The sequence below is a fragment of the Chiloscyllium plagiosum genome, chromosome 13, assembly GCF_004010195.1.
Source record: "Chiloscyllium plagiosum isolate BGI_BamShark_2017 chromosome 13, ASM401019v2, whole genome shotgun sequence".
NCBI lineage: Eukaryota > Metazoa > Chordata > Chondrichthyes > Orectolobiformes > Hemiscylliidae > Chiloscyllium > Chiloscyllium plagiosum.
Window position 1 is genome coordinate 46,629,182 of NC_057722.1, and position 22,933 is coordinate 46,652,114.

General features: G+C 38.8%; 1 protein-coding gene across 1 annotated transcript in view; it reads left to right on the forward strand.

Moving 5' to 3' along the window:
* zgc:153039 (uncharacterized protein LOC767698 homolog) overlaps positions 1 to 22,933 on the forward strand; it is a 99,680-nt gene that overhangs the window by 40,716 nt on the left and 36,031 nt on the right. The window contains exons 5-7 of the mRNA XM_043703016.1: positions 4,722 to 4,879; positions 10,482 to 10,564; positions 22,497 to 22,621. Of these exons, the coding sequence (XP_043558951.1) occupies positions 4,722 to 4,879; positions 10,482 to 10,564; positions 22,497 to 22,621 (366 nt within the window). The remainder of the gene's footprint in view (positions 1 to 4,721; positions 4,880 to 10,481; positions 10,565 to 22,496; positions 22,622 to 22,933) is intronic.

Sequence of the window (22,933 nt, forward strand, 5' to 3'; positions counted from 1 at the left end):
GGCACCGCCTTCCTGACCTGCAGTCTTCTTCTTGACCTCTCCGCCTCCATCCTACTCCGACCTATCACCCTCACCTTGACCTCTTTCCACCTATCACATTTCCAACTCCCCTCCTCCAAGTCCCTCCTCCCTACCTTTTATCTTCTCCTGCTGAACACTCTCTGCTCATTCCTGAAGAAGGGCCTGTGCCCGAAACGTCGAATCTCCTGTTCCCTGGATGCTGCCTGACCTGCTGTGCTGTTCCAGCAATAAAGTTTCAACATAGTTTTCTATAGACCCTCCAATAGCAACAGAGACAGAGGAGCAGATTGGGAGGCACGTTTTGGAAAGGTGCAGAAGTAACAGGTTTATTGTCATGGGTGACTTCAACATCCCTAATATTGATTGGAACCTCCTTAGTCTAAATAGTTTGAATGGAGCAGATTTTGTCAGGTATGTCCAGGAAGGATTCCTGATTCAATATGTGGGAAGGCCATATTGGGTTTGGTGCTTGGCAACAAACCAAGCCAGATGTCAAATCTCTGTGAGAGAACATTTCGGTGATAGTGATCACCTCCCTGACCTTTTCCTATAGTCATGTAGAGGGATAGGAGCAGACAGTATGGGAGAGTATTTAATTGGGGAAGGAACAATTACAATGCTCTTGGGCAGGAACTGTAGAACATAGATTAGAAACCGATGTTCTTTGGAAAATGCACAACAGAAATGTGGAGGTTGTTTAGGGTGCACTTGCTGTGAGTGTTGGATAGGTTTGCCCCACTAAGGCAATGAAGGGATAGTAGGGTGAAGGAACCTTGAATGACAAGAGACGTGGAACATCTAGTCAAGAGGATGAAGGAAACTTGCATAAGGTTAAGGAAGCAAGAATCAGATAGGGCTCTAAAGGGTTACAGCGTAGCTAGGAAAGAACTGAAGAATGAACTTATGAGAGCAAGAAGGGGGCTTGAAGAACCCTTTGCAAGTAGGATTACGGAAAACCCCAAGGTATTCTACACTTATGTCAGGAACAAGAGGATGGCCAGAGTGAGGGTAGGGCCGACCAGGATAATGGAGGGAATTTGTGCCTTGAGTCAGAGGTGTTGGGGGAGGTCCTTAGTAAATACTGAATTAGTGAGAGGGTCTTGGCGTTTGTCAGGACAGTGTGAAACAGGTTGATGTTAAGAAGAATGTGCTGGAAATTTTGAAAAATGTAAGGATAGACAAGTCCCCTGGGCCAGACAGGGTATACCTAAGATTAATACGGGAAGTGAGGTAAGAGATTGCTGCACCTTTGGCAATGATCTTTGCATTCTCACTGTCCACTGGAGTAGTATCAGATTATTGGAGGGTGGCAAATATCATTCCCTTGTTCAAGAAAGGGAATAGGGATAACCCTGGGAATTACAGACCAGTCAATCTTATGTCAGTGGTGGGTAAATTATTGGAGAGGATTCTGAGAGACAGGATTTATGATTATTTGGAAAAGCAGAGTTTGATTAGAGATAGTCAGCATGGCATTGAGAGGGCAGGTCATGACCAACAAACCTTATTGCATTCTTTGAGGATGTGATTAATACATTGAAAGTTGGGCAGTGGATGTGGAGTAAATGGATTTCAGCAAGGTGTTTGATAAGGTTCTCCATGGTAGACTCATTCAGAAAATAAGAAGACATGGGATACAGGGAGGTTTCTGTCAGGATACAAAATTGGCTGGCCCCTAGTAGACAGGGGGTGGTGGTAGGTAAAAAGTATTCCATCTGGAGCTCAGTGACCAGTAGTGTCCTGCAAGGATCTGTTCTGGGACCACTGCTCTTTGTGATTTTTTTAGAAATGAATTGGATGAGGAAGTGGAAGGGTAGGTTAGTAAGTTTGTCAATGACATAAAGGTTGGTGGAGTGGTAGATAACGTGGAGGGCTGTTGTCAGTTGCAAAGAGACATTGACAGGATGTTATAACTGGCTAAGAAGTGGCAGATGGAGTTCAACCTGGAAAAGTGTGAAGTGATTCATTTTGGAAGGTCAAATTTTAATGCAGATTACAGGGTTAAAGACAGAAATCTTGGTAGTGCGGAGGAACAGGAATCTTGGGGTCCATGTCCATAGATCCCTCAAAGTTGCCATCCAAGTTGATAGGGTTGTTAAGAAGGTGTATGGTGCGTTGGCTTTCATTAGCAGGGAGATTGATGTTAAGAGCCACGAGGTTATGCTGCAGCTCTATGAAGCCCTGGTTAGACCACATTTGGAATATTGTGTTCAGTTCTGGTCGCCTCGTTATAGGAAGGATGTGGAAACTTCAGAGGGTGTGGAGGAGATTTACCAGGATGTTGCCTGTACTGGAGGGTGTGTTTTATGAAGAAAGGTTGAGGGAGTTAGGGCTTTTCTCAATGGAGTCCAGGAGAATGAGAGGTACTTGATCAAGGTGTACAGGATGATGAGAGGCATAGATAGAGTGGATAGCCAGCGATGTTTATCAAGGGTGGAAATGGCTATCGCGAGAGGGCAAAATTTTAAGGTGATTGGAGGGAGGTTCAGGGGAGATGTCAGAGGTAGGTTCTTTACACAGAGAGTGATGGGTGCGTGGAATGTACTGCCAGCAGTGGTAGTGGAATCTGATATATTAGGAACATTTAAGTGACTCCCTGATAAGTGACGTGGATAATAATAAAATAAAGGGTATGTAGGTTAGTTTGATCATAGAGTAGGATAAAAGGTTGGCACAACATTGGGGACCAAAGGGCCTGCATTGTGCTGTACTGTTCTATGTTCTAAGGAAGGATTACACCCGAAACGTTGATTTCTCCACCCCCTTATGCTGCTTGGCTTGCTGTGTTCTTCCAGCCTCTTGCTTGTCTACCTTGGAATCCAGCATCTGCAGTATTTTTGTCTTTAACCTATGTTCTATTTCAGCTGAAAGTGTGATACCTTTAAATCTAACCATTTGTTTCTGAAAGCGTCTTTATTTTAAAGAAAAAGCAAAAGCTTACGGTTACTTAGTGATTTTCAGTCTCCGGTCTCAAAGCATTTCACATTGGATTGTTTCGCTTTATAGCTTAAATATTACATGAGCAAATGGAGCAGGCACCTTGGCAACTTTTTCAACTTAGCCCCTTGAAAATAAATGTTATTTGAGCTGATTAGTTCTATAAAGTTTGAAAAACAACAACTTTTTTTTGGTATTTATATAGTAGAACAAGTATCTGGGTTGTGCAAAAGGATTAGCAAATATTGCTTTTGAGTTGCAGATGTTAACACAGGAAGCGTTGTGCCTGAAAAATCTGTTGCATGATAAAATAAAATCACAAATTGAAGTATAGGATATATTTTGTTAAACATGATACATTTTCTAACATTTTGCTTCAAGCTATAGTCCAATTGGAAAATCAATTAAGCGGACATGTGCAGCATGAATGTGTACAGTAATTGTGAATCATTGTTTAGATGGCCTGTTATGAAAACCTTTGTTCATAAGTATGCATGCCACGTGGCAGACTGGATACATGAAATTTTAGATGCACAAATAGGATAATGAAAATTGAATGGCACACTTCCACTTTCGTGGATGTGCCTTGTGTGCCTCATTAGTTTTATTAGCTGCACTTAGAAATGCTGACCTGTAGCATTTCAGAATCAAGTTGGAAAATGCAATTATTTTAAGCTCTTTTGATGGCTTGTTAAGCCACTCAGGTTAAGATTGGTGTGTTTACATTTCAAATACTTTACCTCAAAAAGGTTTTCTAAAGTAAAGTAACCGAGCTACAGTTACCAATCATAAAAAAAAAAGCTATTCCATGCACAGTATGCATTTCATCTAAGTGGTTTATGATGCCAAGATTAGATGCTTTATAAACATCATTACTCATACGTAGTGTAATTTAGTGTTGCATGATTTTATTCAGTCAAAATTTTAAGTTTGTTTCTTAAATTAAATAATTAGTTCCCTGGTGGATTGTTCCTACAACAATGACAGGTAATCCTTACAGGATTTCCTAATGAAGGGCTTATGCCCGAAACGTCGATTCTCCTGCTCCTCCGATGCTGCCTGACCTGTGCTTTTCCAGTACTACATTCTCGATTCTGATCTCCACCATCTGCAGTCCTCACTTTCTCCTAATCCTTATAGACTAGGAGTAGTTGGTGGGCTGTGTTTTTTATTTGATCTATTGAGTGATCTAATTATAACTAAACTGGTAGCTGGGAGTGATAGCCTTCGAAACCCCACATTAGCAAAGGGAAAAATTACTGGTGGTTCCTATTTTTGATTATTATCCAATGACTAAGCCCCTACCTTACCACCAACACCCTTGTGGAGGAGTTTGAGTGAGGACAAATTGTGGGGGTTTGTACTTTCTTCAGCATATTTCATGCAAGCAGTGGTCACGTGGGCAAGATATATGAAGACTGATTGGTGTCTGTGGAATTGTTTGTTGGATAGGAATACTGGAGGAAACAATTCGTCAAAGCAATGTGTTGGGATGTCAGTTCAACATTTCTCTTGTCATGTGTTGTGTCAAGCACTGCAACAAGTTTCCAAATTTTTTTCCCGGTGTACAACATTCTGTACAAATTAACAAGTCTTTGGAACTGTTAAGAAGCTATCTAAGGTTTACAGTGTGAACCAGAAATGCTGCTGCCTATTTGTTTATAACTTCGCATTCCACTGAATGAGATTTGTTTTTTGTTTTTTTTTCTTGATTTCGAAGATGGAACATCTAGGTATGATTTTCTCTCTTCTATTGTTTGTAGATTGCTGCTTCAAAAAGATTATGATTTCCTCAAAGACATTAATATCTGGCATCCCTTTGTCATCATTGGAATCTACTCTTCAACTTTATCAGCTGCGATGAGCAATCTGATTGGAGCTTCTAGAATTCTCTATGCACTCGCGAAGGACGATATATTTGGCAAGTTATTTTCTTTCCTCTTTTATTGGAGCAATTAGATTATATTGCAGTTGCATGAAATTATAACACAGGACTTTGTCTCTCAGTAAATAGCTTGTAGAAGCCAAGTTCTGTTTTTTTTAAAAAAATACATTTTCAGAGGCTAGATATTTCTTGTGTTGCATTTTCTTCTAAATGTGCATGTGAAAAATGACAGGAGGGTGTCAATATGCTAAAAAAAGACATGGCAGAGAGGTAAGAAATGTTGTTCATTGTGGAAAGAGTAGGTAGTGCATTTAGAAATTAAGAATAAGGGAAGTATTGTGCATTAAATATTTGTGAATTTTAACCATATTGTAGGAAGAAAACATGGGTTTATTTATAAAGATGGTATGGAGGACAAAGGATTACACTAATGAAGAGACACATCAGAAAGATGGGCAATCTTGGGGGAAAAAAAAATAATGTTGAGTCCAAACAGCAATTTGATGATCTTCGGGAATAGTTGAATAGAAATGAATTATTTCCTCTAGTCAACAAGACAAATGACAAATTTTAAAATAATCACCAAATTAAAAAGCAAGTTTGAAAAAAAAAGAAATCTTCAGTGATTTGAGTTTGAAATTCTTTGCCACAACCCATTGTTAAAGCAATACCCATCAATGATTTTAAGAGGAATTTAGATTGTTGTTTAATAAAGATGAATATTGAGAATATGCAGATTAAGCAAGAAAGTTGGATTAGACGAGGTGACATTTCTGGAGAAATGCAATAGCACGGCGCAGACCAGTTTGTAATGTAATTTGGCATTTAAAACCGAAGAGGACAAAATTAATGCTGTTAAAACAGATTTGAAAAATGAATGATTTGAGCTACAAATGAGTGTGCAAAGATTCGCTGGCATAAGACTTGAGCAAGACTCAATACAGTTAGTTGTGTTGGGAAGAGGCAGAGAGGAAGGGATGACATTTAATCCTTTAAAGTCGGTAGATTAGAATAAGGTTCAACACCATTTAAAAGTGTGACAGGCAGTCGATCCACTCTCGGGAGTGGATAATTATCTCACCAGACAGATAACATTGGACCAGATCTGCTTTATTCTCCAGTCTTGTTTTGCAGACCTGCAATTCCAGAAGAAAGGTAGGGAGGTAAAAAGTCAAGTTACATCTCTGTTTAAAGGTCAAGAGTAGCAGACCTACTTTTCTGCTGGACCATGTCCTCCACCATGGATTTGGTGTTGGTGATCAACGCACATACGTGTTTCCAGGAGCAGTTATAATTTCCTAACCTACCTCTTGGCATGTTCTGGAGTCCTCTAAACCTAACCTCTGGCTGGGAAACCTGCCATAGAGAGACATTTTCACTGGCGTTGAGATGGAAGGGAACCCAATCTTCCTTTGTGAAATTCTGCGCTCGGTGCTTACTCAGTCATCCATCTGAGGCTCACGTGAAAGCATCTGCAATACTAAAGGGGCAAAATAGTTTTCTTAAATTGTCCCCTCTTTCCACTACCACCTTCGGACTTTATTTGCTTTGAAATGATTTTGCCAGGCATCCTCCTGTCATTTTTGTAGGAACATATACAGTGAGACACTTGATCACTTGGTGAGAGGGCAATCATACCCAAGATGAATGTTTTCTTGACCCAGTATTCCTAATTTGTGCTTTTGAATCTGAGTACAATGCTTTCCCCAATCCTTTTCTTAAGAAGGGACCTGTGCAAAGGTGCAGTAGTGTATGTAGCAACATGAGAACATTAATGCCAATCAGTCTACAATTGTGCAGAGCAATGGCAGATCGAATTTAATCCTGATAGGTGTGAGGTGATGTGTTTTAAGTCTAATAAGGTAAAGATTTACACAATGAATGGTAGGTCTCTAGAGCATATTGAGGAATGAAGAGACCTTGGTGTACAAGTCCATAAATCCCTAAAGGTTTTAACACCAATCGATAGGTTGGTGAAGAAGACACATTAGATGCTTGCCTTCATTAGCCGGGGCGTAGAATAGAAAAGTGGGAAGTTTTGGTGGAACTTTGAGTGTTGCTTAAGGCACTGTACAGCTCTGGTTGCCAAACAGCAGAAGAATGTGATGTACTGGAGAAGGTGCAGATGAGATTCACCAGGATGCTGTCTTGGATGGAAAGCTTTGATTAGGAGGAGAAATTGGATAGGCTGAATTTATTTTCCATTGAGCAGAGGAGACTCGCGGGGGGTGGTTTTCTGATTGAGGTAAGCAAAATTGAGAGCGTTGTCAGGGTAGAATGTGAGAATCCTTTCCCCATGGTAGAAGTGGCTGAGACCAGATGCATAAGTTTTTAAGTAGTTTAGAAGGCATCTAAGGAAATATTTCTTCACTTAGAGCCTGGTAGAAATATGAAACACGCTGCCTGAGAGGATGGTGGAAGCAGGTACTCTCTCAACAGTTTAAGAAACATCTGTACGAGCACTTAAATGCCAGGGTATAGTAGGCTATGGATCAAGTGCAGGTAAATAAGATTGGTATACTTTGGGGTTTCCACAGAAAAATCACCGTTTTCTTTTCTCCTGTTGGGTTAAGGATTATCTTGTTAGTGTAACAACAACACCAATGTGTCGAGCAAAACATTTCATGATACAGTGAACAAATAGTTGGACAAAGCCAGCCTTGCCATATGCAAAAGACCAAGGCAAATATGTTCCCATGAAATCTGTGGAATTTGTCTATCCGTTTACAATGAACTTTATTATGGTTAGATTTTTGTTGGTCAGCATAGCTATGGTGAGCTGAACGGCCTGTTTCTATGTTGTATGACTCTAATTTACCCCCATTCTTATCAGTTAGCTTCCTTGAGGGTGCAGTTATTGGGAAGACAGGATTTTTGTTGTCTGATATAAAAACTGTAGGTTTTGTCTTGGAACATACCTGCCTTGTCTTTTGCATATTCTTGTATGATACCAACAAGATAATCCTTAATCCATCAGGCGAAAATAAAAGCAAAACTCTGCGGATGTTGGAGATCTGAAATGAAAGCAAAGTACTGGAAAATCTCAATAGGTCTGGCAACATCTGTGGAGAGGAAAAATAAAATCAACATTTTAAATTCAGCATGAGTCTAGACTTGAAACATTTGATTCCATTTTTTTCCTTCACGGATAGTACCAGATCTCCTGAATTTGTCCAGTATTTTGATTTTATGTAGGGAAATATCTGTGAAGTACTGGGGCAGTATGGGTTAGCATTATTGCCTCACAGCACCAGGGACCTAGGTTCAATTCCAATCTTGGGTGACTGTCTGTGTAGAATTTGCACATTATTCCCATGTCTGAGTCGGTTTCTGCTGGGTGCTCTGGCTCCTTCGACAGTCCAAAAATGTGCAGGATAGGTCGATTAGCCAAGCTAAATTACCCCATGATATCCACATGGAGTTACAGGGACAGGGTAGAGAACCTGGATCTGGGTGGGATGCTCTTTGGAGAGTGGTGCAGACTTGATGGGCCAAATGACCTCTTTCCAAACTGTAGAAATTCTATCATCTTTGCACCAAAAAGGTTAAATCTTCCACCCCATTTCTAATTCCCTTTTCAATTCTCTCTCAACACCAAAGATTAATTTTCAATGTTTTTAGTTGTTTGCACTCTCGGCTATTTAGAACCTTTGAATATATCTTATTCCTGGAACTACTGTGTTCTCTTTAATACAAGCCTTTGTTCATGCAGATTCTAATGCTCCACCCAGTCAACAATACCAATGTGCCAGGCAAAACATTTCATGATGCAGTGAACAAATAGTTGGACAAAGCCAGCCTTGCCATGTGGTTTTTGTAATCTAGGAGAAAGTGAGGACTGCTTCTCCAATGGGGTTGGTGTGGAGGGCTGCACATTGCGAGGGTGAGAAGTTGGAGTGGGTGAGGGGAGTGGACAGGTTGAGCTGTCAATGTCCTGGTAGCAGTTGGAAATAAAGAGATCGAGGGCAGGTAACAGGCCATCAGATTATTCCTGTTGAAGGCTTTACACCCAGAACATCAATTCTCCTGCTCCCTGGATGCTGCCTGACCAGCTATGCTTTTCCAGCGCCACACTCTTTGGTTTTTGTAACCACCCCTGCTTATTGGCTTGTCGGCATAATTATTTGTGATCCTGGAAATTTTCACATTCCTTCTCCTCCTTGGAATTATTTTAACTCTGAACAATTGCAGTCATTTGTTTCAGTCAGACTATGATTGTAATTACTTTGCCAACTTACAGAGACTGTATCCAATGTTAGAAAAATAACATCTGCGTCTTCATTATCCTGTTCATGTGAAATTGTTCACTGGTCATTAATTTTGTTTTCAACAACAAATGCATTTCTACAAATTGAAAAGCGTTTCTAAACTGTCTCTGACTTTTTGTGGTGTTTGAAATGAATATGGTCAGCTCTGGATCGTGTCCAAAACATAAAGGAGGAGGAGGCAATAATGACAGTTCAATCATCTTCATTATTATATGCAAAATAAATGCTAAGAATGGTGGTAAATTGGATCAAGCACAAACCCTTTTACAGGACACACAGGTATTTTAAAAGTTTAAATCATTTAGAGTAGTGCAAAGAATGAACATTTCAGAAAGAAGTGCCAACAAAGAGTATAGGTTTTTTTGGCTTGCATTAAATATAGGTTTCATTTTGGACATTATGTGTACATTATTACTTTCTTCAGCATTTGAAGTGAGATTCTAAACCAGCTGTGATTACTTTTGGTTCTAATTCCAGTCATTAACAATGATTATTTGCACTGTAACCTTATTTCTGAATACTGTTCGTTAGCTTTTAGCTTCACATTGACTGACTGTTTCCTCTTGCAGTTAGTGGTTTAATTACTGATAACAAATAACTATGAGGCTTTCAAAAATGCTTTTAACATTTACAGTAAAATTTATAAATTGGAGGGCAAAAAAATATTGTGAAAATGACTTTGCCAAATTAATCCAGTAAAAGCTATTTCTGAAATCATTTTTGTGAAATTTGACTCACTTTAATTTAACCCATTTTTAACACAATGTGTTTTCAAAACCTGCATTAATTGAACTGAATGGAATTGTGAAAAGTTGTGGCTGTTCAGCATATCTCTGGATGAACAGAGACCATCTTTAGTCTAGGTTATGGCTGTTTTATAAATATGTAAAAGAAATATCTGTATTCATCACAGTATAATCTGAATGCCTCGGCTGAACTGGGCCTTGACATATGTTATTTTTGTTTGTATGCAGATATTGATATATTTTTCTGCAACTCCTATTGTAGTGGCGGTTTTAACTCTTTCTTTCACAGTACTGAAAATAAAAATGCCATTTGTATTATTAGACTAACAATCCATGATGTGATTATAGCATCCTGGTCTCTACGACCACTTTAATATTGTGTATTTAATACTTGCAGTTACAAATAAAACTGCAAGTATGGAATCAGTTCCACTCGTTCATCTTGAGGATGTGGTGAACCATTTAGTGGGATCGTGAATTGTGATATACTCCTCTTTGTTGTTTATTCTTTAAAATTCTTTGTTTAAACATTGAGCCATAAAGACATTTAACTGAGTGAAGCATTGATGGTCCTAATCTGATTAATCCATTGACTGGATTTTTTAAAAACATTCATTCATTTAGGAAAGCTTCTCATGCCTGCAAAGAGAACTTCTCGTGGTGGAAACCCTTGGGCTGCTGTGTTAATTTCGTGGGTGTCAGTACAGGTACATTTACTTGTTTGTTTCCAAGTCATGACTCTGATCTAACCAAAGTACATTGGCAATTTACTGTTCTGTTACTCTTAAGAAAGTATATGTAATAATTCCAAAAGCTGTGCAGCTAAATGTTGTTTCAGCATTACATAATCAGAAATAAATTTGTATTTTGCTATCATTGAACAGTTTTTGATTTTAAAAAATACAAGTGTAATTTTCATCTAGTTGTTTTACCTACAGGGCCACCTAAAACATAGGATCGAGCAACTTTATGAAATCTAAAGGAAAAACTGTAAAGCTTGTCAGACTAGTGTTACCTCACTCTTAAAACATTATTTGTGTGGCCATTTGTAGCATTTGAACACAAATGAACTAATCTGAAATCTTGTTATTATAATGTGCATCTTTTTTACTGAGTGCTAACATTTAAAAACATTTAAAAACCTAGACAGGAGCAGGAATAGGCCATTCAGCCTTTCGAGCCTGCGCTGTCAGTTAATGTAATTGTGACTCATCGTGGAGCTAATACTCCATTCCTGCTTTCTCCTCATACCTTTTGATCCCTCTCGTCCTTAAAAACTACATCTATTGCTCTCTTGAAAACATTCAATGCTTTGGCCTCAACTGTTTTCTGTGATAGGGTTCCTCAGCTCACCACTATCTTGGTGAAGACATTTGTCCTCATCTCATTCCTAAATGGCCTGTGCTGAATCCTTAGACTGTGACCCCTGAGCCTGTACTCCCCAGTGAGCAGGAACATCCTTCCTGTGTTTACCCTGCCTAGCCCTCTTAGAATTTTAAAGGTTTTTATGAGATAGTACATCCCCTAACTCTCCTACCTATTCTTCTAAACTTCAGTGAGTATCATCATAGCTGATCCAGTCAATCTTCATACAGGCAGTCTTGCTATCCCAGGATTTATTGGTGATCCCTAATTCCTCTAGTGAAGGATGCAGTGCATCACCACTTGATTGTTTGCTTATTACAGGGTAAACAGCATTCCTTCCTTCTGTTTGCAATGTGACAGCTGATACACCTTTAAACCTCAACTCACACCAGCTTTCCCATCCACTACCACTCAACAGGGAAGCAAGGGTCCTCTATTCTGCAATCTGATGTTATGAGGTCAAGACATAGCAGTGCAGGAACTAAGTATGCTTTGAAAAGCATCAGGGAGGGCATCTGTTTCATCCTTCCAACTTAGTTAGTATCATATCATGAAGAGTTAAACAAATCAACTCCATCAATATTGTTATAGAATTGTTACAGTGCCCAGGAGACCATTGACCACATCATGTAAGCGCTGTTCATGCTATGCCATGAGTCAAAAGTAGATACTTTCTAATCCCCTGTTCAGAAATGAGATGTTATATCTCCAGACCAGGCAAGACCCGAACCCATGCCTGCTAGCCCAGAGATGGTGACACTACCACTGCACCACAAGAACCACTAAAAATAGAATTTGTATGCTTTCTCAGTTCAAAGTTGCTTGTCTTTTCCTAATAAATAATTTGATAAGTAAGTGAAATAAATAGTTGAGATCAATTTTGTGAGCAAGTAAAGATTATAGTACTTAATATTGATGGAAGTTTAATATTCTCAGAAATCAATAGAACACATGGTGAAGTTGGATCGCAGAGGGTTTATGAAGTAATTAGCTATCAGAGTTGTGTTGGGTCAGTGATCTAAATGACATAGCTCCTGTGGTGAAAGGCAAATCACATCTATTGAATGATTAAAATACATTCATTTTAGTTCTGACGGCAACAATAATTATCAAAGTGAGCGAGTTAACATTAATAACATTGCAGGTCATTACTGATTCAAACTTTACTTTTATTGAAGGTTAATTGTGTTGACATGATGAAGGCACAGATTGTAAACCAGCATACGTGATAGTAAAAACAGTAACATTAGCTTTAATGCACTTTTTCTTTTTCATGAATCTTAATGAGCATTCTAGTAGATTCATTAGAACAATGCCAAGGAGTGTAAACAATAGTTATGATGTAGGAATTTTGATATGATGGATCTTTCCACTAGAGCAAAGAAAATGTCCATATTATTAAAGATTTTTAATAGGATAAATAGGGAAAGAATAGTTCATCTAGCATTTGGTAATTTGGACTCGTCTTTTTAAAATTATCACTGAGCATAAAATTGAGAGAAGTCTAATTAGATTATTGTGGAGCATGAGATTCAGAATGATAGTCAGAATGATTGGAGCAGAGATCATTGCTGTTTTACAGGAAATATGGATAAATATGTGAAACAAACTTAGAGCCAGTGAGAGAAAACAGTTCAATGGGATTAATGTTGGACTACTTTAGCAATAAACCAGCACAGACACGCGGACTTGATTGGCCTCTTCCTGCGGTACAAAATTCTTGTGATTTAATCATTCTATGTTAAAGTTTGATTGTTTGAATGTTTGACTGGACATTTCCAGAGACCCTTTGGATATTCACTAATTGTGGATGTTCAAAACCAAACATTGATGAGATTTTTGGACAGGAAGCGGATGAAGAATTAGGGGATGATGAGGAAGCTATAGGTGAGTTAGATGATCCACCTTTATGTTATTGATTGCCAAAACAAACTTCAAAGGGCTGAATGGCCTACTGTTACTCCTTTATATTTTTAAAAAAGGTAAGCAATGTAGTTTAATAATAGTTCCACTACTCGAATCACAATACTTGAGGTAAAGTTTGGCTGTATTCAGTAATCCTTCTCTTGGCCTAAATCTATACACATTGCAAAGGCTAATACTTGAGAAGTGGACATGATTGCAACTACAACCTGTCTCAAGTGACTTTAGATCTCCTCCTTGAAAATAAAGCCCCAGGTCTACCTTTCAATTTCTCCATTTCTCTCATTATTCATTTATTAATTCTCAAACTAGAGGATACCATAGTAAAATTGAATTACCTACCTCTATATTTTCAGACTAATGCATGCACATAATTTCTTGAGGTTCATTGTTATACTTATGGAGCACAATGTTATTTGTGGTCCTTCAGAATCCAGATGTAAATGTATTTCCGCAACACACATGTGTCAAAGGTTTTAAAATCAGAGGGCATAGTAATTTTGCTATGTATTTCAGCATAAATTGTGCACTTGGAAGATTGAAATATTCTCTTGCTTAAATGGTCGAACAAAAAGCACTATAAGGAATTGCTCTTTGCAGCAGTGAATTGACAATCATTTTCAGAACCTAATAAGTTGTTTTAAGCCACCTGAGATTTGAAAGCCTCATGTCACTCATTTGTTCCTGTGTCTGCGAAGAAATGCATTGAATGATAAATGTGGAAGCCGACATGCAGAAAAAATTATATGGTCTGGCCAAGTACAGATAACCATTTCAAATGTTACCGCGGGGGTCTGGTGTAATTTCATTATGTTAGGCTAATGATTAATGTGTCTGGTAATATTAATTTGTCTCTATTTTGACATCTCCATGCTGTCCTCCAGATTTAACTACATCATGGCTGGACAATTGTTTTCTTTCTTGAAAATAACTTAGCGGCACAGACTGCAATGGTTATTTGTAGACCTTTTAAAGTATGTGACTGGAGCTGTCTTGGATAGTTGCCCATTATTACAGTCAAATAGATAATTATTTTATTTTAGTATCTAGGCCACCCACAGACCATAGTTCATATGAAATTTAATTCAGATGCTTTTGTTTTGCTTGTTCTTTAAAGCTTGAAAAGATCATGAATGCTCAAGGGGTCAATATAACCTTTTCAGGAAATTGTCTTTCTCTTGATGTAAACTGCATTTCAGGTTAAAAATCATTAATTTGATTTTTCTCTCGTTAGAGACATAATTATCCTGTTTGTGATCATTTGCTTTTGTCAGTATAATAAGAGCAAAAGTTACAGATGCTGTAACTAAAATAAAACTTGCTGGAGAGACTCCACATTTGTGGAAAGAGAAACAGAGTTGACGTTTCAAGTCCAATCTGACCCTTGTTTGGAACTGGAGAGGTGGAAACGTGATGTCTTGTCGTGAGATTAAATCCCAAACATGTCATGGAACAAAAGGCAAAGTGAGTGCCAGAGAAACAAAACACTGATCTAAAGTGAGTTTTAATAGTAGAATAAAGGTCAGCTCTGTCTAGAAAATTAAAGCCTGAGAATGACCACTACCATCTTGAAGGATGGAAGGAGTGGAAACATGAGAGCATCACCATCTTCAAGTTCCCCTCCATGCCATTCACTATCCTGATTTGGAAAGTTAATGCCATTCTGGATCTGTCTATACTCATCCTCATCCTCAGGCACCTTTACATGATCTTGGTGTACTAGGCACTTGTAGAGGGTGAACACTGATGTACATTGGATCTCAGTTCCTGTGCTTTGACATCAGTTATTAATGAGAAATACAAATGCCATCGTCACCTTGAGGCTTGTTGCCATTCCACATGCATTTTTCCAGTAATGGATAAAAATGTTAAAGGTAAAAGCACGCATCATTAAAAAAATTGGTCACAAACAGCCGGTTCCGCTGTCTCATGTTTCTTCAAAGCAAATTGGTTTTAACATGATTTAAGAATTTTGAACGTTGTTTGTAGAACATGAACTTTCCTTACCATATTGGCTATAATGCGATTCCAGGCCCATTAGTTTAAATGGCGTGGCTATTGCACGATTTTCTTAACACGAGATTGCACGAGATAAGTTAAGGACCATATAAAGACAAAAGGGAAAAAAGTATAACATAGCAAAGATGAGTGGGAAATCAGAGGACTGAGAAGCTTTTAAAGAACAACAAAGGATAACTGGTGGGCGGCACGGTGGCACAGTGGCGAGCACTGCTGCCTCACAGCACCAGAGACCCGGGTTCAATTCCCGCCTCAGGCGACTGACTGTGTGGAGTTTGCACATTCTCCCCGTGTCTGCGTGGGTTTCCTCCGTGTGCTCCGGTTTCCTCCCACATTCCAAAGATGTGCAGGTCAGGTGAATTGGCCATGCTAAATTGCCCGTAGTGTTAGGAAAGGGGTAAATGTAGGGGTATGGGTGGTTTGCGCTTCGGCGGGTCGGTGTGGACTTGTTGGGCCGAAGGGCCTGTTTCCACACTGTAAGTAATCTAATCTAATCTAATCTAAACTGAACTAATGCACTATATCTGAACCTAGTGTCATTTCACTAAAAGTTATTTTTAGAATTGAGATACCAGGAAGAAAGTTAGGTAGGGATTGGAAGACTTTAAAACTGTAGCTAGAACAATCCAAATAAATCGCAGTATTTGGAAGATAGGTTTCTGGAGGCGAAAGAGCATAATAATATTCTCCGTTCCCATATTCAGATTTTAGTCTTTCTACAAATAAAAGTCCAGTAAAGATTTTAATTTATGTTTTATTGGGTTTTTTTTTAAACTCAAACTTGTAGCACTTTCTGGATTTTTTAAAAGTGAATATCTTCACCTACTGAGCCAAAAACTAGAACAGTTTTGAATAGAATCTGTTGAAGTTGTAGCTGTGTATGATTCGAATGCATTAGAGAATCCATACAAGATTAAGCTCGCATTTGTCAATGTTTCTGTGAGCCTAGAAAGCTAGCTATCTGGATCTTTACTGAGTCATGGTTTTAATAAATCAAAGCTTCTATAGATTAATAATTCAGTGTAGTTACATCTAAAATCGCTTTTGATACAAGCCTTTAAGCTCTGTGATAAGTGTATCTTTCCTTAATAATTTGTACTGAAAATGCCAGATGTATTCCGAGAGATGGTGAGTTGGATACCTTTTCCATGCAAGGTGTACTTAATGGCTGCCATTTTTCTGCATAAAAATCTACTTGCAGCAGAGGTTATGACCACAAGACTACAAAAGCCAGCAGTGTACTCAGCGCAATTGAATTTATCCTAACATCCCCCTTTTGTTATTTAAAAATAGACATGCATTACCATGTACAGTTACAAGTTACTCCTATACATAGTTAAAAGCATATTATCTTCCATCAACAAAAGTGTGTTAATTCTGCGCATACATTGGACACACAAACTTTTAAATCATGCTGGTCTCTGAATAGTACTTGTATGTTGGGTTTTCCCCTGGTATTTGTTCATTTGTAGACTTATTTGATGAGATTCCCTATAGTGTGGAAACAGACTATTTGGCCCAACAAGTCCACACTACCCTCTGAACAGTTACTCACCCAGACCCATTTCCCTCTGACTAATATGGGCAATTTAGTATGACCAATTTACCTGACCTGCACATCTTTAGACTGTGGGAGGAAACCAGAGCAAACCCATGCAGACACGAGGAGAATGTGCAAACTTCACACGGGTGGTCACCTGAGACTGGAATCGAACCTGGATCACTGGTGCTGTGAGGCAGCAGTGCTAACCACTGAGCTACCGTGCTGTCCTACTGTTGTTTATTCTCCAGTGGACAATATTATTCCATGGTAACTGTTATAATTGATCTATTTATTTCTGGAGAACAGAGGACCTCTGGACTTAATTACAACCACTGAGGTCCTTCATTTTAATCTACTGCCTAGCTCCCTAAATTCTTGATGCAAGACCTTATTCCTCACTCTGCCTATATCATTGATACCAACATGTACGATCACTTCTGACTCATTGTCCTCTCCTTTCTGGGTGCCTTGCAGCCATGCAGTGACATCCGTGATCCTGGCCCCAGGAAGGCAACACACCATCCTGGAGTCACTACTTCACCATAGAAATGCCTGTCTGAATCCCCCAGCACTATTGCTCTTCCTCCTTCTCCTTGTTAGCTATTGATCTGATATCAGCTGATTAGGCAGTTCTCCTCCATCTTGAATAGCACTTCATACCCTGGCTGAAAGACCCAATGTTCAAAGCAGCCCCAGTGCCCGAGCTGGTCAAATCCTAAAGGATATAGCTGCTCGACTGGCCCTTTGGCAGGTGGTGAGGAAACCAACAAGGGATATATACTTGGCCTTGTCTTGTCCAATCTAGCAGTATCAGATGAGTCCAGAGTCACAGCTGTGGTCTGGTGATAAAGATTTAAATTCTATCATGGTAGCTTCTGGAATTTCTGTTCCAGCACTGAATCTAGAATTGGTCTGGAATGTTCTTAAAGGAAAGAAATCCATAAATATCCCCATTCTCACTAATGGGCAAACCGAGCACATCATCAATGCAGAAGATGTTTTCACACTTGTTAGCTTGAAGTGCCAAAGGATGATCAACCTTGGCCTTCTCCTCAGGTCCCCTGCCCCTCACATGCCAGAATTCAAGCATTTCACCTGATATCAAGAAATGATTGAAGGGACACAACACTTCAAAGGCTGTGGTCCCTAACAGCATTCCATAATAATACAGAAGTGTGCTCCAGAACTAGCTGTGCCCTGAGACAAGTGTTCCAGCACAAGTATGTCAGTGACCTCTACTTGACAATGTGGAAATTTGTCCATGTATCCTGTGCACAAAAAGCAGGAGAAATCCAACCCAGGCAATACTTAGTCCACTGGTGGCCTCTTGACCATCACTGAAGTGATGGAAGGTGATATTTACAGCAGTATCGAGCAGCACTTACTCAATAATAACGTGCACACCAACACTGTGTTCTGCTTATGCCAATCAGCTCTTGATCTCATTAGAACTTTGGTCCAATCATGGACAAATGAGCTGAAATCCAGGTAGGTGAGGATCAACTGCCCTTTGGCATCAAGATAGCATTTGCACTTCATGTGTAGCATCAACGATTCTGAGCAAACCTGGAGTCCTGGGAATCTGGAGTACACACGCCTCTGATTAGAGTCATGCTGGCACAAATGAAGAAGACTGTAGTTTTTGGAGGTCTTTCATCTCAATCCCAGGATATCACTGCAGGAGCTCCTCAGAGTTGCAGCCATCTTCAACTGTTTCATCAATGATCTTCTATCTTTCATGTAAAATCAGAACTGAAGGTGTTTGCTAAGGATTGTACTGCACTCTGTGTATTCATGATTCCTCAGACAAAGATGCAATCTGCATCCAAATGCAGCTTGACCTTGACAACATTCAGACTTGCGCTGATAAGTGACAAGTAACATTCATGCCACACACGTCAAGTAATGACCATCTCCAGTAGAAGAGAATTTTAGCCATCTATCCCTTGACAATCAATGGCTTTGCCATCCCAGAGTATCCCACTATTTAAAAAAAAAAATCTTGTATTTATTGTTGACCAGAAACTGAACTGGATTAGCCTTTTAAGTACTGCAGCTACAAGAGCAAATTATAGGTTGGTAATTATAGGTTGATGATTAACTTGCATTATGAATCCCTAAAGTCTGTCCATCATTTAGGAGTCACAATTCAGGAGTGTGATAGAATACTGCCCAATTCTCTGTGCAGTTTCAGTAGTACTCAAGCAGCTCAACACCATGCAGAACAAAGGATTCTGTTTGACTGACATCTCACCAAACACCTTCACCATTTATTTCCTCCATGACCAATGGTAGCAGTGCATACCATCTACAAAACGTATTGCAATAACTTGTCCAAGATCCTTCAAAAGCATAACTGCTACTATCCAGAATGACCAGGCTTCCAGGTACACAGCAACACCACCACATGCAAGTTCTTCTTCAAGCCACACACCATACTGATTTGGAAATATATTACAGTTCCCCTATAGTCCCTGGGTTAAAATTCTGGAACTTCATTCTGAATGGCATTATGATGAACTGCAGTGGGTCAAGAAGGTAGCTCACCACTGCCTTCTCAAGAGCAACTAATGATGGGCATTAAATCTGACTTGGCGAAAGTGAGGACTGCAGATGCTGAAAACCAGAGTTTAGATTAAAGTGGTGCTGGAAAAGCATAGCCTTTCATTCCTGATGAAGGGCTTTTGCCCGAAACGTCGATTTTCCTGCTCCTCGGATGCTGCCTGACCTGCTGTGCTTTTCTAGCACCACTCTAATCTAAACATTAAATCTGACTTAGCCAGCGACACAACGTCTTGTGAATTAATTTTTTTAAAAAAACAAATTTGAGATTGTTTGCAGAAGGGAAACCTGTAAATCTCGTTTACTAACATTATTGAAGACCATGCACCAGTAAACAACAAACCTTGCTGGTGCATTTCAGGTGCATTTAACTCTTCCTTAAATAGTCTGTTGCAATTGCAAGATTAGAAATGTTAAAATCACTTGAGTTTCTCCAATTTGAACATTATGGGGGAGGCAGGGCAGTGGGCTTTAAGATTACACCACATTAATTTCACTAACTGCTGTACTCAAAGGATCATCAAAGATCTGGAAGAATATTATCAATATGATTAGAAAAATATTGAATCAAATCAATAAAAGAAGAAAAAAAGGAATAAAATCTCCATTTGTCAGACAGATGTCTAACTCCATAATATCTAGACAAGGTTCTCAGTTTGAAATTGAGTTTATGGAAGTGAAATCATATTCTATTCAATCATGGCATAACTTAAAATCATATTGAAGATAAATGGAAATCCTTTCAGATATAATGCACACAAATCCCTTGGGGATACCTAACAGATACAGCAAGTACTGAGCATTTAACATTTTTGTGGGTGAGTTTGTGTTCAGGTGCTGAATAGAGTCATGGTCTTATTGAGAAATTCCCAAAGTTAAACTCATTATGGCTCCCTTTTTAAACCAGCACTGAATGAAATGTGCTCTTTGTATTATATTTTAAAAGGGAATCCAGTCATATTTGCAACAGATTATTTATTACATTACATTACAGTGCGGAAACAGGCCCTTCGGCCCAACAAGTCCACACCGACCCGCTGAAGCGCAAACCATCCATACCCCTACATTTACCCCTTACCTAACACTACGGACAATTTAGCATGGCCAATTCACCTGACCCTGCACATCTTTGGACTGTGGGAGGAAACCGGAGCACCCGGAGGAAACCCACGCAGACACGGGGAGAACGTGCAAACTCCACACAGTCTGAGGCGGGAATTGAACCTGGGTCTCTGGCGCTGTGAGGCAGCAGTGCTAACCACTATGCCACCGTGTCGCCCACCATGGTAGCTCCAGTTGACTACTTGATATTATTTATTTATTTTTTCAGTGCTGTAGCAGAGACCTAACTTGACAATTTTTCCTGCTCCAAACAAGTCAGCAAACTGCATAAGCTTTGAGTCTGATGCAGAACTAGTGCAAATTCACAACATGCTTTCAAATCTGCTTTAAGTAATAACTGAAACAACAACTCTGAGATCTTCAAACAAGTTCCCTTATTTTTGTCTAAAATGTATATTCAAAATAATCATGGGTCAAGTTGCAGTCATCCCATTACATGATGTAGTTTAGGGAAATTTGGACACAGTTAGAATTACATGAAACACACTCCTTTTAACCAACCTACTGGTATGTCTAGATCAACATGCAGATTATTTGTGAATGAAAGCACCCTAGGACAGAAAGGGCTATCTCCTGAATCTATCCTATTCAAGTAGTGTGGCTGTAAGTAAAGGTACTAAATGACAGATGTTGTTTGGAAAGAAAATTAGTCACCAAGTTAAATGCATCTCCTGTAATGACAAAAAAGTGGTCAACGTGAACTGTTCATTTTTCTTGTGTTCCAACCTTTCCATAGTCCTGAGCTGCTGAGGTAATTGTAATATCTTTATAGATTGCTCTACTGAGACTAACTAACTGGCAGAGATCATGGATTGGGTATGTGTAGCATAGTTATGAATTGGCTTTATCAAGTAGTCAACTGGAGCTACCAATACCGATCGAGAAGTTTTCTTTCGGTTCTTCCATAAAGTTGGTTAACTATGTAAAGTCCATCTTTTTTTTTTGAAAACATTGAGATCAAGCAGTGTATAGTTAGGTTTCTCATTTGTATCATCTTAACCAGCCTGTACACTCTAACCTGTACTACTGATAAAAGTAGAGTTGATGCCTTTCTAATTCTGAAATGTTAAATTTGTGCAAATATTTTATTCAGCCATGAATGGAAAATTATTTGCAGTTTTAGTCACTCTATCCGTGGGAATAATGAAAATCAAAGGGAAAAAAAACAATCTAGCTACTCATGGTTTTAGAGTGTTACAGATACAAGAAGGTATTTAAAGGTTGAGGCTACTTTCACTTGAGTTGGTAAGGTTAGGAAGTAACCTGATAGAAATTTTCAACATAACTGATTATCCCAGGTTGTTGGTTGTGATTGACTGCAGTAATCAGTGAGATGTTAAAAAGAGGCACATATTTAAGATGATCAAAAATGGAATTGAATGGAAGGTTTGAAAAATATTTTTACATTGAGGGTAGTTAAAAAGTGGAATTTTATGCTGCGAAAAATTGTTGATACAAACTTCATTAGGCGTTTTAAAATGATCAGTAGGTGCTCGGAAAAGGGTATTACAGAAGAAAGCAGAGTGTGGCATGAGATTGGTCTTTCATGAGATAGAATGGAGAACTGTAGATTGATGAGCAAAATGGTTAGTTTCATGCTGTAAAACAATGATGGAAATATTGCTACTTATTGCTGAAGTTCATGCAATATCTTATTTATTGTCTCCCAAATGCAGTTTTACCATTATATTTTAAAGTCACTTGTTTACATTGTTTATGAATGTAGCCTGAATACTAGCAGATCTTGGCATCCCATCTGTGTAAAATGATGTATTTGTATAATATACAATGACTTATAACACAGCTCCTTCACTCATGATAGCACCTGATGCCCTCCAGCAAATGGTGTGTTATTAGGATTACAGCAACTGTTTATTTTATTATACCCTTGATCTACATTCAACTCCAAGGGGAAATCTTGACCTTTTTTAAAGTAGCTTTGACAAGACCAGAAATGGGTTTTGTGTTGTCAAAAGGCAAAAAAATTAGCAACTATTTTTCACTAATATTATTTGAATAGATGTTGTTTGCCATTTCAATAGACAATTGAGTGCATGCTTGTTAACTTTGGGGCATTAAAGTTATGTGTTCTTTTGCTTTTTCAGCTTGTGTTGTTCACTGGCAAATTGAATACTATTGCTGGGATAGTGACCATCTTTTTTCTCTTGGTCTATGCTGCTGTGGATCTAGCCTGTCTGGCATTGGAGTGGGCTTCTGCACCAAATTTCAGGTATGAGAGATTTCAGAAATTCAAATATTGCACTTTAACTGAATAAATATTACCAAAATTCTGAACCACTCTAATTTCTGCGCCTGGAAGAAAAAAGTAACATTTTATGTATCTGGAGTTGGTATGTTTCCCAACCGTAACCAGGTGAGTGGAAATAATTCAGCAACTCTGCGTCTTATACCTGTTCAGTTTGTTAAAGGCTGTAGCTGAAATGATCAAGTCTGGATAGATCTCTTTCCAGAAAGTGTAATTTTGCACTAAGTTCACATGTACTCTTCAGCCACCATAATATTACATTTTTCTATCAGTTAT